Source organism: Cherax quadricarinatus, chromosome 21 (assembly GCF_038502225.1).
Source record: "Cherax quadricarinatus isolate ZL_2023a chromosome 21, ASM3850222v1, whole genome shotgun sequence".
Classification (NCBI taxonomy): domain Eukaryota; kingdom Metazoa; phylum Arthropoda; class Malacostraca; order Decapoda; family Parastacidae; genus Cherax; species Cherax quadricarinatus.
In genome coordinates, this window is record NC_091312.1 from 5,746,260 (window position 1) to 5,765,715 (window position 19,456).

The following is a 19,456-nucleotide window of genomic DNA, read 5'->3' on the forward strand; positions in this document are numbered from 1 at the left end:
TATGGGCAAACCACCTGCAGGAGACTTACAGGGTATTACCTGAATTATTATTGCCTGCAAGTAATTTGGGTGAGGTAAGTGGGACTTTGTCACAAGTCACTGAACTGTTACTCCCTCGACTGCCCACTTCTTCACCACTCCCACAAAAAGCTAGACTTGACATTAAATTAATAATTATAAAATTAAAACCAGCTACTCTGGTAATTAAAGTTATATGAACTGCACGTTATTTTGGTTTACTTGCTGGGTACACAAAAATATAATTATTAGTACATTACATATACAAAAGTGTTATTAAAAAGAACTTTGTATTACTACTTACAATTTGATTACTGTAGATATACCTTTACCTTTGATATGCCTTTGAAGAGTTTCGAGAGTTAATCTACTCTCGGAGCCCAGCCATGGGCCAGGCTCGTCTGCTGCTTGCCTGGTCAACCAGGCTGTTGCTGCTGGAGGCCCACTGCCCCACATATCCATCACAGCCTGGTTGATCTGGCACCTGGTAAAGATACTTGTCCAGTTTCCTCTTGAAGGCTTCTACACTTGTCCCAGCAGTGTTTCTGATATTTTCTGGTAAGACGTTGAATAGTCTGGGGCCCCGGATGTTAATACAGTGCTCCCTTATTGTCCTTACCGCACCCCTGCTCCTCACTGGGTTTATTTTACATTTCCTCCCATATCTCTCACTCCATTATGTTGTCATGGCAGTGTGCAGATTTAGGACCAAGCCCTCGAGTACTTTCCAGGTATATATTATCATGTATCTCTCCTCCGCTCCACTGAATACATATTCAAGACTTGCATTCGTTCCCAGTAGTTTAGGTGCTTTACAGGCTCAAAGTGAGCCGTAAATGATCTCTCTTTGTTCCAGTTCTGATATTTCTCCTGCTTTGAACGGGGCCGTCAGCACTAAGCAATGTTCTAAGCGAGGGAGCACTAGCGATTTGAAGTGTCACTATCGGCATTATTTCCCTTGTTTTGAAAGTTCTCGATACCCACCCCGTCATCTTCCTGGCTGTCGTGATCTTTGTCTTGTTATGGTCTTTAAAAGAAAGGTCAGCTGACATAATTATTCTCAGGTATTTGGTGACCCTGTTGAGTTTTGTATACAGTGTTCCTTTTGAGTTAATTTTTTCCATACCTAAGCAGCTGGAACTTATCACCAGTGAACGTCATGTTGTTCTCCACTGCCCACTGGAAAACCCTGCTTTCGTCTAACTGTAATTTTTCAGTGTCTTCTACCGTAGTGACTTCCATGCTTATTTTAGTGTCATCTGCAAATAATGATACAAAAGTGTGTCGGGTGTTTTTATCTAAGTCTGCTGTGTGGATGAGAAACAGCAGAGGTGCCAGGACAGTGCCTTGGGGCACTGAGCTTTTGACCTCGCTGATGCTGGATCTTGCCCTGTTCACTACTACTTTTTGTGTTCTGTGCGTTAGGAGCCCAAAAATCCATCTGCCTACCTTCACCGTAATGCCCAAGGACCTCATTTTGTGCGCTATCACTCCATGATCGCATCTGCCAAACGCCTTTGCAAAATTTGTGTAAATCACATCTGCTTTTGGTTGTCTTCTAATGCCTCAGTAATTCTGTCATAATGGTTCAGCTAAAATCATGCTAGATGGATCACACCACATCACTTGCCTAACACCTAGACCCTACACCGGCCAGATAGAGCTCTAAATGCAAGGGCTACTGGTGTACTTCCCTATGAGTGATGTTTGCATCTCGTATCTTCTGCCATCCACATATAATTCTTAAGGTCCCACAAATTACCTGTCCCAATTCTTCAGCAGGGGACATAACACATTTTCCTAATACAAATTCGGGCCGAAACACCCCAATGGCCTCGGAAAACGCCGAATTACAATGTACCATGCAGTCCAGTGTTCACCCATTAAATTCAATATGGCGTCTCCCTCTGGGCGTCACTCAGCAGCTTTTTACCCCCCCCCCCCCACTCGAAATTTCTCGAAAGCGTCAAATCAGCATCATATTTTATTGCACAATTATTGTATTATTCAAATTTACACATGCTGAATCTAGGAAAATCCAAAATTTTCCACACTGCGCACTTAAGGTCCATTTTCCAACCTAGAAAAACCTCCCTGCCGTGTGAACACAAATGCTTTGAATATTACAGTCAATAGCATGACCTTTCTTATTTTCAAAATTCTCAAAATCAAACTTGTAATTTATTGTCCTTGGCCTCATTTGGCTGTGTTCTTTAATCCCGTGGTAATTTTTTCGTTGTTTCCGTAACAAAGCAGTCGTCTTCTACTAAAGCAAGTTTTATCCATATTGTGGTAACGACCGTAAAAGATACGAGGCTGTAGTTGGTGCTTTTGTCCAAGTCTGCTATGAAGATGAACAGTAAAGGTGCCAGGACAACTTTTTTGTTTCAAATGGAATTCCCTATATTTTTATCTGCTTTTATCATCATGAGGTTTCCCCTACTTTACCTGTTATATCTTTTTACCTCTCATTTTTATGCTACACACCGTTTCTAGTTTATTCTGTCCCAGGAATACCTCGATTGTTGAAGGAAAAACTACCTAAGCATTCCCTCATATCGGATATTTGTTTCGGCCGACACACATGAATTTATGCTCGCTTGTTCCTGGCAAGTTCCTCCTTGTTTACTAAGATCCCATAGGAAACATTATTTCTACTTTTATCTCATAAATATTACTATATATCAATTTCTCAGCGAACTGACGTGAATGCGATATGATGTAGCTAGTTCTAACAGTTTTTTGTGGTAGAATGTAGTTGTCTATCATCACCCACTGCAAATTCGGAGGCTGAAATCTCCATGATTGACGGATTTCTTTGGCTTTCTAGGTTTATGTGAAAGGCCTGGTTGAGAGAGAGCGAGAGAGGGGAAGGGGGAGGGTTTACACCACATACAGAACATAGTGTCTCAGTTCTCATTATAACAAAAAACATGAAACTGTTCATCCCTCAGACGGCTACACGCTAGTCCCGTCTTCACCACGGCCCTTGGAGACTAGCTACCAGCGTCAATATTTATCAAGATACACCTTTGAATTTTGTGCTGCATGTAAGATGCACGAAATATTGAGGCTTCACGCGGCGGTTATGATAATCTATTTTATAACATACGGGTAACGTTTAAAAATATGAAACATAACTTTAATCAAGTCAAAATGACAAAAATCTAAACTTTTATGAACATGTTTTGTGTTAGCTGTAACATGCATAGACATGCTAAAAAAGAAAAAAAATTACCGCCAATGAAATTTGATCTAAAAAATGAAGAGTTGCACTTAATTCTGGAGAGGAAGCCTTGGCCTGCTTCATCTACCGTTTCTACCCCGTCTTGCGCCACTAACTCTTGCAATAGTGATGAGCGGCCAAGATGGGCACACATGCTCGCCTAATTCACCCAAATTAATCACAAGCATGTAAGCCAACATGATCTACACCAACTATGACACATCCTAAGCTGCTGTCTTTACTGTCTTCTAGTATTTTGAACGCCTCGGGAAGGCCCTTTTATACGCTGGCTGCATTTGTTTTAACGTGTTTTCTAATCGTTAAGTTCGCCTGATGTTACCCTCTCTAGGTTTTTTAGCTAGTTCCCACTGTTCTACGAAAATAAAGACTGCGTTATTTATATGGTTCGTTCTTTCAGTGTTGAAGTAGCTGGAATTTGTCACCGTTGATTATCTTTTACTTTGCCCACGTGGTTGACTCTCTTGTATCTCAATGCAGTTTTTCAGTTTTTTGCCGAGGCAAATTTCCTGCAGATTTCAATATGGTCCTCAAAATCTAATACGAAACTGCAGTTAGTGTTTTTATGTCTTCTATGAGGAAAAAATAGTAAAGGGATCAGGACCATGCCTTGCAGTACTAAACTTTCTTACTTTGCTCAAACTGGATTTTGTGTTGTTCGTGAGTTTAGATATTTTATAACTTATTTCCCCTACTTCATCTGTTATATCTTTTGACCTCACTTTCCAGGCTATTACTCCATGGCTGTGTCAAATAACGTTGCAAAGTCAATGTATTTAACATCTGCCTTTTTATTTTCTCCAAATGGGTCTGTAAATTTAAAACAGTAATTAACTAGTTATGATGGGAATACATGTTAACCTTGGCTATAAAGTTCGTGCCGTTCCATACCATCCTCTCAAAAATATTTATGATGTGTAACATTAATGCGACTAGCCTCTAGCTTCTAGACATCGTTATGCTGCATCTTTAGCAAGTGGAGCTATATCTTCAATTCTTGTTTTTGACCTTAGGAATTTCACCTAACTTTAGATTTTCTTCGGCGTACAGTACACTTAACGCCCGTTCCAGTGTTTTATTTCATAAGTATGGAATTCCAAGAAGCCAAGGCGGGGAATACATGAACATGCTATGAACTAATGTAAAAATTAATATTAGTTATGTAAGTGATCATGAGCGAAGGATTAATAAAAGAAAAACTTCCTGGTTCTATTGTGAATGTGGATGATGAGTCGTAGACAAAAGGAAGGAAAGGAGAGAGAGAAATGAGACAGGAACCTCAAATGCACTCCCTTGTGGAAGTGTGAGCTTAGGTTGTCAAAATTTGGGGTACTCATCCAGCTGTGCCAGGGAAAAGTTATCATAAAGAAGGTGAAGTGTGGGACATTCACCCACCAGTGCTAGGGAAAGGTTATCATACAGAAGGTGAAGCGTGGGGTACTCACCCCAACAGTGCTAAGGAAAGGTTATCATAGAGATGAAGTGTAGGGTACTCACCCACAGGAAGTTATCTAAGAGAAGATGAAGTGTGAAGTACTCACCCAGCAGGGTAGGCGACGTGTCCAGTGTGAGGGTCACAGTCAAGAGCAGCATTGCTGGGCACAGTCAACCCCAACACTCGCTCCAACTTAACCTGCAATTACAACAACAACAAGTGTCAATTAGCAACCAACACAGACACTGGAGATATTTAATGCAATCATGCACACACTAACTAGTATTCAACATACACGTCTTTATTATTTCATGACTGTGGTAACTGTTGCAGTTGTTTGATAAGTTTACTCACATCACTTTACATATTTTCACATTATTTAACAATATACTTTCTTACATTACTCAGTAACATACCTACTCGTATTGCTGAACAACATCCCTATTCACATTACTTTACGTCACAAATATACTTACTTTACTCACAAAATTTACTTATTCAATACTTTACAATATATTGTACCTAATCACATTACTAAACAATAAGAACATAAGAAGGAACACTGCGACAGGCCTACTGACCAATGCGGAGCAGGTCCATGTCCCCCCCCCCCGGATTATCCCAATGACCCACCCAGTCTGATCATCTCCACTCAATGATGGAGCACGGCTCCAGACCCAGCAGCACAAGCTAGTCAGGTCCAACTCACACCCACTCATGTATTTATCTAACCTATTTTTAAAACTACACAACGTTTTAGCCTGAATAACTGTACTCGGGAGTTTGTTCCACTCATCCACAACTCTATTACCAAACCAGTGCTTTCCTATATCCTTTCTGAATCTGAATTTTTCCAACTTGAAACCATTGCTGCGAGTCCTGTCTTGGCTGGAAATTTTCAGCACGCTATTTACATCCCCTTTATTTATTCCTGTTTTCCATTTATACACGTCGATCATATCCCCCCTAATTCTACGCCTTTCGAGAGAGTGCAGATTCAGGGCCCTCAGTCTATCCTCATAGGGAAGATTTCTGATACATGGGATCATCTTTGTCATCCTCCTCTGTATGTTTTCCAGAGCATTTATATCCATTCTGTAATACGGTGACCAGAACTGAGCAGCATAGTCTAAATGAGGCCTAACCAAGGATATAGAGAGTTGAAGAACAACCTGAGGACTTCTATTATTTATACTTCTAGATATGAAGCCAAGAATTCTGTTAGCTTTACTGCGAACACTAATGCGCTGTTGTCTTGATTTTAGATTACTGCTAACCAGAACTCCTAAATCCTTTTCGCAATCAGTAGTATTAAGATCTACATTATTTAGTTTATATGCGGCATGGTTATTTACCTGTCCAACATTTAGAACTTTGCATTTGTCAATATTAAACTGCATCTGCCACTTCTCCGACCATTGCATCAGTATAATCAAATCATCCTGGAGTGCTCTAGTGTCCTCATTAGAATGAATTGGACGACCTATTTTGGTGTCATCAGCAAATTTGCTTATGTCGCTATTTATTCCCTCATCTACGTCGTTTATGTAAATTGTGAACAACAACGGGCCCAACACTGACCCCTGAGGAACACCGCTTGTGACGTGCCCCATTCTGATTTCTCCCCATTTATGCAAACTCTCTGCTGTCTATTTGTCAGCCATGCCTCTACCCAGGAAAAAAATTCTCCTCCTATGCCGTGTGCCTTAAGTTTTCTCAACAGCCTCTGGTGTGGAACTCTATCGAAAGCCTTACTGAAGTCCATATACACAATATCATATTCAATACCATGATCTACCTCCTCAAACACCTTAGTGAAAAAAGTTAGTAAATTCGTAAGACAGGAACGCCCTTTTGTAAAACCGTGTTGAGATTCATTAATCAATCTGTGCTTGTCAAGATGGCTACGAATTGCTTCGGCAATTATTGATTCCATAAATTTTCCCACTATGGAGGTAAGGCTTATTGGTCTATAGTTCGAAGCCAAGGACCTGTCACCTGCCTTGTAAATAGCTATTACATTTGCCATTTTCCACTTATCAGGCACTATGCCAGTTTGTAGTGATATGTTAAAAAGATTAGCCAAAGGTATGCTAAGTTCCTCTTTACATTCCTTTAACACCCTTGCAAACAGTTCATCAGGACCTGGGGATTTGTTAGGTTTTAGTTTCTCTATGTGTCTGAGGACCATATCACTAGTTACCGCAATCGTACATAGTTTATTATCATCCTGTTCTACATAATCTATTATTTCAGGAATATCGCTAGTATTTTCCCGGGTGAAAACTGAGAGGAAGTAGGTATTTAGAATTTCACACACATCCTTATCACTGTCAGTGATCTGACCAGAGTTACTCTTATGTGGGCCAATCTTGTCCCTAATCTTACTTCTGTATACCTGAAAGAACCCTTTTGGGTTAGTCTTTGAATCCCTTGCGACTATAGCCTCATAATCCCTTTTTGTTTTTCTTATTCCTTTCTTTATTTCTCTCTATAATTGAATATATTGATTTCTTAACTGCCCATCCCCTCTTTTGATACGCCTATATATGCCTCTCTTTTGACCAATGAGATGTTTTAATCTATTGTTCATCCATTTGGGATCATTTTTGTTAGATCTAATTTCCCTACTCGGAACAAAAGTTGTCTGGGCAGTTAGAACTATGCTCTGAAAAACGTCATATTGGCAACCAAGATCACCTACCTGACCCATAGTCAGGACATCCCAATTTAGCCCACCCAGGTAATTTTTCAGTCCCATGAAGTCGGCCAAGCGAAAATCTGGGACAGAGATTTGATTGCAGTTATCTGGGTAATTCCATGATATATTAAAACTAAGTGATTTTTGATCACTTTCCCCAAGCTCATCATTAACCTCAAGATTATTAATTAGTGAATCTTTGTTGGCAAGAACCAAGTCAAGCAGATTGTTTCCTCTACTTGGTTCTGTCACAACCTGTTCTAAAAAGCAATCCTGAACCGTATCAAGAAAGTCACTAGACTCAAGATTTCCTGTCATATTGTTCCAATCAATTTGTCTAAAGTTAAAATCTCCCATTATCACAACATTTTCATATCTAGATGCCTTACGAATTTCGTCCCATAACAGCTTACTGCCCTCCCTATCAAGGTTTGGCGGCCTATAAGTCACACCCAAAATTAATTTGTCATGTCCCTCGAGAAACTGTAGCCAGACTCTGTGTTCGATGTTTCTAATCTTATATCATGTCTAAGACAACAATTTAAATTTTCTCTGACATACATCGCCACACCACCACCCTTCCTGCTGACCCTATCAGTGTGGAATAGTTTATAACCCTGTATGTTGCATTCAGAAGGCATTTCTCTATCTTTCAAGTTGAACCAGGTCTCTGTTATACCAATAATATCTATATTACCTACACTTGCAAGTAATCTTAGCTCATCTATCTTATTTCTTAGACTCCTACTATTTGTATAGTAAACCTTAAGGGAGCTAGTCACTCGTTGCCCTCTACTATCCCTAGCTAAACACATTCTCCAGAAGAGTTTATACATAATGTGCAGTAGAGTACATTGTAAACACCTTGATAATGCCACTATCATCATTCATATTATCAATGGCATACCCGACAGACAAACTGATAAATAAGACGCGCGTAACACTGGGAATCTTCATTGAAGAAACGTTTCAACTGCGCTGCAGGCTTCATCAGTCGATTACAGGGATGAATGATACTCCTAGAGACATCAGCGTTGGTGGAAGGCGAGGTCAACGAAGCTGAAGAGATTGTGTGATACAAAGCAATGATACTGACTTCAAGTATTTGTCAATAATGGTTTGATTATATCACATACTGACACTTCCTGTGACATAACTGTGAGTGGTTTCAAGGGTGGTTCTAGTCCCGCTGCCCAGCTTGAAATTTATCAACATATACATAAATGCATGTCTCATAATGCCACCGTCCATGGGCATTGTGCAAATGTCGTGAACATGTGTTTAGCAATCTTGCTTTTTAAAACTCTTTTTCTACCGCCTCCTTTATGGAGTGGAGCTATATTTGTGGCTTTTAATGACTGGGTCCAGATTCCGTCTCCACAGGATCCTGAAGGCATGTTTCTTTTTCAGTTCATGATGACTGTTCAGTGGCGCAAGTCTGGGTCTGTGGCAGAGTAGATATACTATCAAAGGTTTCTAAGGAAACCATTTTTCGGTAATTTCATAAATATTATTTACTGCAAGACAGAAATAATTCATTAATAATGAAGTGTGCAAGGGTGCAGCTGATCGTGTTATGAGCTTAGGGAAACACTCGAGACAGGATCACTGGTGTGTGATCACGCGACAAGTATGAGTCTTGTACTTCATAACCTCAGGCGGCACAACTCCACCAAAATACCCATCACGCTCCCACTACTGTACATCGTTATCACCTATATCTCCTATCTTTATCTTGTCGTGATAATACATAATATTAATATTAAGTGGGCATCAGTTACACGCCTCTGCAATCGTGATGACCTATACTCAGTACCACTGTACAGGCGAGGCACCAGAATAATAACAAGAGACCCAGACATAAAGACAAATTATGGGGGTCTGTGGCTTTTAGATTCATACAACTGTACAGTATTTTGCTGTCAACTTAATATTGTATAAGTAACATTTGCAAGAGGTTACTGTTGTAATATTCATGCATCAACTTGACATCATATAGTATACTGCACGTTGTCCCTCACTACTTTCAGCAGCAAGCATTGTTGCTGATGACATCGCTCAAACACCAGAATTAATTACATGGCGGCCAGTCACTGGTGCTAAACATAGCTAATGAACCCTGAAGATCCATAAACTAGACCCGGAATCTGGAAGATATGTAAATACCCACGCTGGTATACCTAAGCTTCTCGCCAACTGAAAAATTTCCCAAGAAGGAAGTGATGAGAAGTAACATAAAAGCGCTTCCTCATCGGCCCCTTATTTAAATAGATCTAGTTCATCAGACTTGCAAGAGGCTCCAGTGAAGGATATGTCGGCGACGACCCGACACGCAAGGCTGCTGTTACACATGATAATGAAGTGAACACTAACATACGTACCTGTTGTATGTATGTATAATGTTTTCACCTAGTTATTTTTTCAGCGGTTGAGTCAAACCTCCAGGCATCCCTTACGCTCCTAACTACTATCGACTATAATGATTCCTGGCCGCCAGGACAAGGCCATACTTAGTCTTGAAATTGTGCACAGCTTGTTCCTAAACAACCTTTTGATCTTGTTTGTTTCACTACTCTAAGACCGGAACAAATATTTTAGCATCTATTTTCTCTAGCGCACTCTCCTCTCAGACAGTCTATTGTCTTTCTCTAGTCCCCTGAGTACTTTGCGTCATCTCCATCTCCATATCTATCTATCTATCTATCTATCTATCTATCTCTCTCTCTCTCTCTCTCTCTCTCTCTCTCTCTCTCTCTCTCTCTCTCTCTCTCTCTCTCTCTCTCTCTCTCTCTCTCTCTCTCTCTGGTGCTGTTAGACTTCTACATCAACTTCGTGGCGAACATTCTGATCTTAAATTTCCTTACATGTTGGATCAGGTGCAGGCTCCATGCTGGCACCACGTACATGATGAGCTCATGTAGGTTGTGTTTGAAGTTATAAATTATTCCATACTTAAGTTTCTTAAAGCAGTTTTTATGATACATAGTTTACACTGGCTGCTGAAATTATACAGATATCTATTTAGTTGATATTTTTAAGGCAATTGCTCGCAGATTTTTCTGCTTAACATCTGCACTACATCACCTCCAAAGCTGCATTTCCTGTGTGGCACTGGATCAGATGTTCTCTACAGTCTAGGAAGCCGCAGGCTACCTATCTCTTGCTTTACCTGCCATATAACGTAAGGCATTTTTTAAGACACGATTAGTAATCTTTGAACTTTTGCTGGTTATGCATCAGCTTCTTTATAGGTGCCCTAATATCATTTTTATCTTTACTATTGTCTTAGCTGTTACTCAACAAAAATGGTTTATAATTTAGTGATTCTTGTGTATGGGAGCTTATTTGCAGTTTTCCAGTTGTTGGACAGTTGCACCGATAGTGCCGATTGCTTGTAAGATCCTTGCATATTTTTTCTCCTCAACCTTCATAGAGAAGTATATAGGAGACATGATTATGATGTATAAGATACTGAGAGTAGCCTGGTAGGGATGTTATGAAAATGCGTCTCTGTGGGAACCACAGAGAATCATTTCATAACATCCTTATGGTTCATTGGCATTTTCAGATTTGTGTTTGTCTCGTTGTCCTTGTCCTTCACATTTCACACAGCCTATCGCTATCATCCCTGTCTATTCCTTCAAGTATCGTAATTATGTTTTCCCTGATCCTCTCTTGCAAAGTCTCTACATTCAGTTTCTTTTATTTTCTTGTAGCGCATTCCCTCACTTCCGAGACGAAATCTGCTTGCAAACCTCTGGAACTTTTCCGTCTTCTTAAGAAACTTTTTCAGGTACAGACTCACTGATTGGTCTGGTAAACGTTGTATTTAACGTCATGAAGATTTTTTTACGGTCTCCGAAAACCGTCATGAGGTTCGCCAGCCTTGTGCACACCTGAAAGATGTACGAGGATGTAGCAGCTCTGAAGGTTCGTTTGAATCATGACGTCCCTACACTTCTGGAAAGATAGGTAGATAGCTAGTGATGATGGATGTGTTCTTCGGACAACTATGCTATGGTGGGAAATGGCCAATATATAAAAATATCTAATACATCATTCATAGAAAGACTGTGTGAGTGTTTTGCTTAATTCTTCTGGGTAGAGGGGGAGGGGGAGAGGGGGAGGGGGGTGGGGTGGAGGAAAATATGCCTCACAGGTAGACACTTATAGCAACATTCCTATGTAACGTCCATATTTAGTGACGGGTGGTGGGCGTAGTGCTGAGGTGGTGGAACCTCCTCTCTGGGGACACGAACGCCACTGCTAGCATTTTTTATTAAACAAATTTTAATACATTAGCAGCGTGCTGCTGTCCATAGTGGAAACAGAAGCTAGCTACGTTTTCCTGACATATTCCATCGTACGGGATGGTAATCATATATCAGGTAATGAGATATGTCAGCCTGAACCGGGAGATTTCAGAAGTAATTACCTTCATAAAGATACACTAAACCGGTAAGAATCATATAGCTTTTGAGGAATGGGAGACAATCAGGTTTTATACAAGGCAAGGATACTTTCAGTTCCTTGAATTACAGTACGAGGTATTGAGGATAGTGAAGCAGAACACGCTAGGGAGCCAACTGGTGGAGGCGCACTCCTTACATGGTATGACAAACCACAGTGACAGAAAAGAATCAGCAAGCCATATGAAGTTTTAGAGGTTGGATCCAGGAGCCGGAACCTAACCTTTACACACAAGAATAGGTTAATATGAATAAATATATAGGGAAGAGTTCAAATCACCAAAATTAGTGACTTGCGTTATATTTGGCTTGAGTACAGAGTTAAGTTTAAGTGAGAATTCCTCAATATTCAACCATCTTAACACATTTACACCAGTGCTCAAATATCACACGATAAACCTGCCGCTGTACTTTCGGTAAATTATGTGAAAGAAAAAATAGTGACGACAACCAGCATTTTTACATTAACATAATACTATTACATTTAGTATGCTTTCCAACTAAACCATAAATTAGCGCTAAATCTTTAGCTGATATTCCAATATTTCAGTGGCCATCCTATAGTCGCTACCGAGAGGAATGGTGTGGAGAAATTTATCTCCATCAAGGGGCAACAAGGGGCTAAGCCCCCCTCTCTCTACGTTCCCACACTAGCGGTGCAGGTGAGGACCAAGGGAGTTATGACCCTCTCCCTCTTTCCATTAGCAGAGATGAAGAGAGTTTAAATATTGTGCATTGAAGCTTCATATTTCTGACTTGTGTCTAAGGAGTCCGTGGATAATGTCCTTAGTGGAGAATCACTGGTGATACCTCGTTTAGCACTGTATCTCTGTTATGTTAGATTACACGACGAGAGTAGGAGACAACTGATGATAGATGAGGGGAGGAGAAAGTCAAGATAGATTTAAATTTTGCCACCGAAATGGCTAGTCAGGCCAATTCACGAGTTTTCTGGAGACGAGAGATTGCCAATGTACTGCACAGCGTAAGCATCTACAGAAACAAAACCTATTTCGTAGTTTATGTTAGAAATGTTGTGTCTAAGAACAGATTCTACAAGACAACATCTGTAAAGACTAGAAGAGAGAGTTATGGTGTTTCTATAGTCTTTAACATGACAGAAAGGAGAGCTGATACTATCAACAAGACGAATACTGCGTTTGCATTCTTTAAGTCTGTCAGAGAAGGGAGTTTCGTCCACCTGGGGCTTGACTAAATTCTTCAATTAAAATATTACCAAACCTTCAGTATATATTACCATTGTCCACACAGAGAAAGCTAGCGGCCAGTTTTAACAATATATTGAAGAGAGGGAGAGCAGCAGTAAATATAATACGTACACAACTGTAGTATCGGAGGGAGGCGGGGTAGTAGTATGAGCCACAGCGCTACCAAGTGTATTAAATTTTACAAATCAGAAACAGAGAAGGCGATGTATAGGTGTTTTCACTTTAGAACTGGGTCTAGACGAGAGTTAAGTCCTTTTAGGATGAGGGCAGGCAGTTCCTGAAGTTATGCGCAACACCCACCTGAACAGTGTGACACAAGATCCCAGTCTCGTATCAGACTTCCTGCAGTGGCAATAGTGACCTGTAGTAACAATTGCCACATGCAGTGATAATGGTGACCTTTAGTAGCACTGGTGACCTGTAGTAGCAATGGTGACCTGTAGCGGCAATGGCGACCCGTAACACAACTGCTCTGCATGGTGTATATTAAGTCGTGTCGTCTGCCAGCGTATCCTTTCAGTTTGGCGCCTACAAGTTGACTGGGTTAAAAAGAACAAAAACGCACAATACCGCGACTGGAACAATACATAAATAATCCGCACGTAGGAGAGAGGAGCTTACGACGACATTTCGGTCCGACTTGGACCGACTACTTCCACTGCCTGCCTTACCTTTACTGCTGCTGCTCCTCTCACCTCTGTTGTCCCGTTCTTGCCAGCTGGCCTATATATACTGGCTCCTTCTTTCCTTTCTATATGCAGGTTATTTGTATGACTGGGTTATGCCCCGCGGTGAGCCGAGAGTTTTGAACTTCAGAGGTCAGTGTCAGTGACCTTTACATTCCTAAGCCGTGAAATGGTAACAGCTAACACTTTACAATTTACATGCTATTGACAATGGCAACGTGAGGTGGCAATGGTGACCTGTAGTAGCAATGGCGACCTGTAGTAGCAATGGCGACCTGCAGTGGCAATGGTGAAGAGCGTAAGAGATAATAGGGCGGTGGGGTTGAGTGGGCTGGTGCCACCATATAGGGATGGCCTCAGAGGAGGGCAGGCGTGCATAGCAATGGTCTCTGGCGCACTGCTGCTCATTACTGACCATTCCAGCGCCGCCAAGCTGCCTTCACTAACTACCTGGCCTCTGCTTGTATCCACCCGCGAACATGACTTCTCCGCCTCTTTACCACACCAACTTTGATATTTCCCTTGGCACTTACCTCCCTCTGCACATGCTTTTTGCCTACCGTTTAGCAATGTATGACGCATTCAGGCTTAGCGCTTTATAATACTAATACTAATAATAATAATGTTGAGTGCTTGCGGGTGTAGATGCTATATTTCATCACTGTCTGGTTTCACGATATGTGAATCTATTTCTTTTCTATTCTGTCTTCTTCATAAATTACTCCTAACCACTTCAATTTGGGATGGAAACTTTATGCGACGTTTCGGTCCGTTCTGCATCACTGTCAGATGTTCAACGTTTCGAAATAAAAGTCACAAGACCCAGTCTGGCACAATTCACAAGTTATGATCTGATAACTGTACAAGACGGAACGAAACGTCGTCTAATATTTCCCTTCCAAAGTATGAGTTATTTTTCAATAAACGATCTACATATTCTAACAGAGATATTTCACCTGAACTGAAAAGCGACGCGATGACATCAACAGAATTATATACGAGTGAACACAAATACTTCAAAGTGTGCCATCTTCGTTTTAAAAGTTAATGTTGGAAAATACCGACATCAGCAGATACATTGCGGTATTACTGACGAAGTTTCATCCCCCAAAAAAAACAGGAAAAAAAATTAAGGGGAGGGTGGATATATATAAACAGCTCGAGGTAACCAGGAGTTAGGTGTAAGCCACATCACATTCTAGATGTCCTTAAAGTGTACTGGTCAGAGCTTCTGCTAAACTGTAGAAACCGCTACTCTCGGCGTCGATTTCTTTGGCAATCAACTGTGCTTCAATTCAATTAATGAAATGATAGCGGAAATTTCGGTGGACCACGCAAGCGTTGTTCAGATCCTGCATGTTGCTTATGATATACGTTTCTGACGGTCTCTGGATGCTTCCCCTACATGAGTTCGCTCCCAGTTACTACAAGGAATAATGTCCCTCTGTGGTAATGTCTTTGATGTTGGGAGAGGAGGTAGGCTACGTCGAGTTTGCTACTGGAGAGATGATGGAAACGTATTTGGTAACAGAGCTGATAGGAAGCACTATGTACCGTTTCTAGACAAAGTTGGGTGTCTGAGAATTAATAATGCGTGAAGTTCGTAGTTTTCAGTCCTCACTGAAATGAAGATGTGCTCAGGTTAGGCCCACTACATACATCAAGGTCAGGTTATAAACAAAGTGATGTGCAAGACCACAATACATACATCTTGAGGCAATACCTATGATAACTATAAACACCAAAGAAAAACTGAAAGTTCTGGCAAGATTTTTTCCTCAGGAAGGTTGGGCCACAAGAAACAGCACTTTCCCTCAAGAAACTCACTACTGTAGATGCGGTGAGCTCGAAGACAGCTATACGAACATCATGTTTGCTCACTGTGTCGTGGTGAGAGGGAAAGTGAAGACTAACTAAATCTGCTGGGTAAAATATCCAAGAATAGTAAAATACCGTTGGATTTTTCTTCGAATGTGAATTACATGAAGGTTCAACCTGGTTGAGCTTTCTTTGCTCAGAGACGTTACATCGAGGTATAGTGATGAGAATGCCATCTGCACAGCGAAGCCAAGTCATAGAAGATGATATAACAGATAAAACGGTCAGCTTCAAGATGAGTCATAAAATGGTCAAGAAGAGAGGCAGGAGCAGAGTCTTGACACCCGAAAACACAAATCCGTGTGTACAAAACGGTAAGTACAATTCAGTGAGAACAGGAAGGCCATCTCATAGAATGAAAGGGACATGTAAAAGATTTGGGTATAATAACGATGGATGACCCATCATTTCAAGAGCACAATAAGGCAAATGCCGAGACAACCAGAAAAAACATGACAGGGTGGATAATGAGAGCCTTCACAACAAGAGAAATAATGACAATGGTGACACTGTTCAAAGGTACACGGCCACTGCCCCTCCTCCAGGATGCCGTCAACAACAGTTAGCTAGTGCTCAGGTTACCTATTTATTAAGTGAACAGAGGCGATTAATTTAAGAAGATTTATTAGGCATACTGGTAATATGATTACATATTTTCTCTTCAACACCATACACTGATAATATGAAGGAATGTTTACGAGCGCCCAGTGATAATTTGGAGAGGGAGTTGTCAACATTTTACTCTGACAGCAAGTGAGGCGCAACAAGTGAAGCGCAACTATACCACAACTTTCTCTTGAGCTCTACCGTGGGAATCTTCAGTCGTACAAAAAAAAAACTCAGTCACTGCGAAGAGAACAGATGTGCGTGTTAGAGAAGACAGCAGCAGTGTTAGAGAAGACAGCAGCAGTGTTAGAGAAGACAGCAGCAGTGTTAGAGAAGACAGCAGCAGTGTTAGAGAAGACAGCAGCAGTGTTCGAGAAGACAGCAGCAGTGTGCTAGAGAAGACAGCAGCAGTGTTAGAGAAGACAGCAGCAGTGTTAGAGAAGACAGCAGCAGTGTTAGAGAAGACAGCAGCAGTGTTAGAGAAGACAGCAGCAGTGTGCTAGAGAAGACAGCAGCAGTGTGTTAGAGAAGACAGCAGCAGTGTGTTAGAGAAGACAGCAGCAGTGTTAGAGAAGACAGCAGCAGTGTTAGAGAAGACAGCAGCAGTGTTAGAGAAGACAGCAGCAGTGTGCTAGAGAAGACAGCAGCAGTGTGCTAGAGAAGACAGCAGCAGTGTTAGAGAAGACAGCAGCAGTGTTAGAGAAGACAGCAGCAGTGTGCTAGAGAAGACAGCAGCAGTGTTAGAGAAGACAGCAGCAGTGTGTTCCAGAAGACAGCAGCAGTGTGTTCCAGAAGACAGCAGCAGTGTTAGAGAAGACAGCAGTGTTAGAGAAGACAGCAGCAGTGTGTTAGAGAAGACAGCAGCAGTGTGTTCGAGAAGACAGCAGCAGTGTTAGAGAAGACAGCAGCAGTGTGCTAGAGAAGACAGCAGCAGTGTGTTAGAGAAGACAGCAGCAGTGTTAGAGAAGACAGCAGCAGTGTTAGAGAAGACAGCAGCAGTGTGCTAGAGAAGACAGCAGCAGTGTGTTAGAGAAGACAGCAGCAGTGTGTTAAAGAAGACAGCAGCAGTGTGTTAGAGAAGACAGCAGCAGTGTGCTAGAGAAGACAGCAGCAGTGTTAGAGAAGACAGCAGCAGTGTGCTAGAGAAGACCGCAGCAGTGTGCTAGAGAAGACCGCAGCAGTGTGCTAGAGAAGACCGCAGCAGTGTGCTAGAGAAGACCGCAGCAGTGTGCTAGAGAAGACCGCAGCAGTGTGCTAGAGAAGACAGCAGCAGTGTGCTAGAGAAGACAGCAGCAGTGTGTTAGAGAAGACAGCAGCAGTGTGTTCGAGAAGACAGCAGCAGTGTGCTAGAGAAGGCAGCAGCAGTGTGCTAGAGAAGACAGCAGCAGTGTGTTAGAGAAGACAGCAGCAGTGTGTTAGAGAAGACAGCAGCAGTGTGCTAGAGAAGACAGCAGCAGTGTGCTAGAGAAGACAGCAGCAGTGTGCTAGAGAAGACAGCAGCTTTGTGCTAGAGAAGACAGCAGCAGTGTGCTAGAGAAGACAGCAGCAGTGTGTCAGAGAAGACAGCAGCAGTGTGCTAGAGAAGACAGCAGCAGTGTGCTAGAGAAGACAGCAGCAGTGTGTTAGAGAAGACAGTAGCAGTGTGTTAGAGAAGACAGCAGCAGTGTGCTAGAGAAGACAGTAGCAGTGTGTTAGAGAAGACAGCACCAGTGTGCTAGAGAAATGAGCAGCTGTGTTCTAGCGAAGTGAGCAGCTGTGTGCTAGCGAAGTGAGCAGCTGTATGTATGCTAGAGAAGTGAGCAGCTGTGTGCTAGCGAAGTGAGCAGCTGTGTGCTAGCGAAGTGAGCAGAGGTGTACTAGAGAAGTGAGCAGAGGTGTGCTAGAGAAGTGAGCAGCTGTGTGCTAGAGAAGTGAGCAGAGGTGTACTAGAGAAGTGAGCAGAGGTGTACTAGAGAAGTGAGCAGAGGTGTACTAGAGAAGTGAGCAGCTGTGTGCTAGCGAAGTGAGCAGCTGTGTACTAGAGAAGTGAGCAGAGGTGTACTAGAGAAGTGAGCAGCTGTGTGCTAGAGAAGTGAGCAGAGGTGTACTAGAGAAGTGAGCAGATGTGTACTAGAGAAGTGAGCAGAGGTGTACTAGAGAAGTGAGCAGAGGTGTACTAGAGAAGTGAGCAGAGGTGTACTAGAGAAGTGAGCAGATGTGTACTAGAGAAGTGAGCAGAGGTGTACTAGAGAAGTGAGCAGAGGTGTACTAGAGAAGTGAGCAGAGGTGTACTAGAGAAGTGAGCAGAGGTGTGCTAGAGAAGTGAGCAGCTGTGTGCTAGAGAAGTGAGCAGAGGTGTACTAGAGAAGTGAGCAGAGGTGTACTAGAGAAGTGAGCAGAGGTGTACTAGAGAAGTGAGCAGCTGTGTGCTAGCGAAGTGAGCAGCTGTGTACTAGAGAAGTGAGCAGAGGTGTACTAGAGAAGTGAGCAGCTGTGTGCTAGAGAAGTGAGCAGAGGTGTACTAGAGAAGTGAGCAAAGGTGTACTAGAGAAGTGAGCAGAGGTGTACTAGAGAAGTGAGCAGATGTGCGCCAGCCGGGCTACTGAACAATTTGTAAACTGCCAGTAAAATTAATAAGAAAAATGATATACTAAATTAAAAAATCCGTGGCCAGAAAAAAAGCATGAAATTGTGCAATAGAACATTAATGTTTGTGGAAGAGTGGAGGTTTACATAGGTTAACAAGGTATGTAAGCCAACACCAGACTGGCACATCTCCCCCAGACAACTTCACAAGCATTTATAGTAAACATGAGTCACTATGTTAACATATTATGGACGGCTTCTCTCTTCCTCGTGACCTTATGTTCTTATGTTCTAGGTCGAGGTCGTTTTGATAAGGACCTGCCTCGCATGGGCCAGTAGGCCTTCTGCAGTGTTCCTCCATTCTTATGTTCTTATGTTCTCGTGACCTTTCTTCTTTTCCATCTTTTGATAAACCTTACAGCAGACGTAAACTTTCTTCAGGAAATATTTATGATAGCAGTGAAGAGCAATAAGATGAGCTGTCCGCCACTGTCACTGGTGGTGATAGTATCACCATAAGTGATGGTCAGCACACTGTGGGTGTGGTGAGCAAGGCTAGCCGCCGCCGCCGCCGCCGCCGGCACCACCACAGATGATGCCACCTGGATAAGCAAATTTAAAGGGA

General features: G+C 42.0%; 1 protein-coding gene across 12 annotated transcripts in view; it reads right to left on the reverse strand.

The window, feature by feature from the left end:
* Positions 1-19,456, reverse strand: part of Wdr62 (WD repeat domain 62) — a 697,795-nt gene that overhangs the window by 366,903 nt on the left and 311,436 nt on the right. For all 12 annotated transcript variants that reach the window (XM_070087131.1, XM_070087133.1, XM_070087132.1 and 9 more), the window contains one exon: positions 4,804-4,895. In XM_070087131.1, coding sequence (XP_069943232.1) covers positions 4,804-4,895 — 92 coding nt within the window. The remainder of the gene's footprint in view (positions 1-4,803; positions 4,896-19,456) is intronic.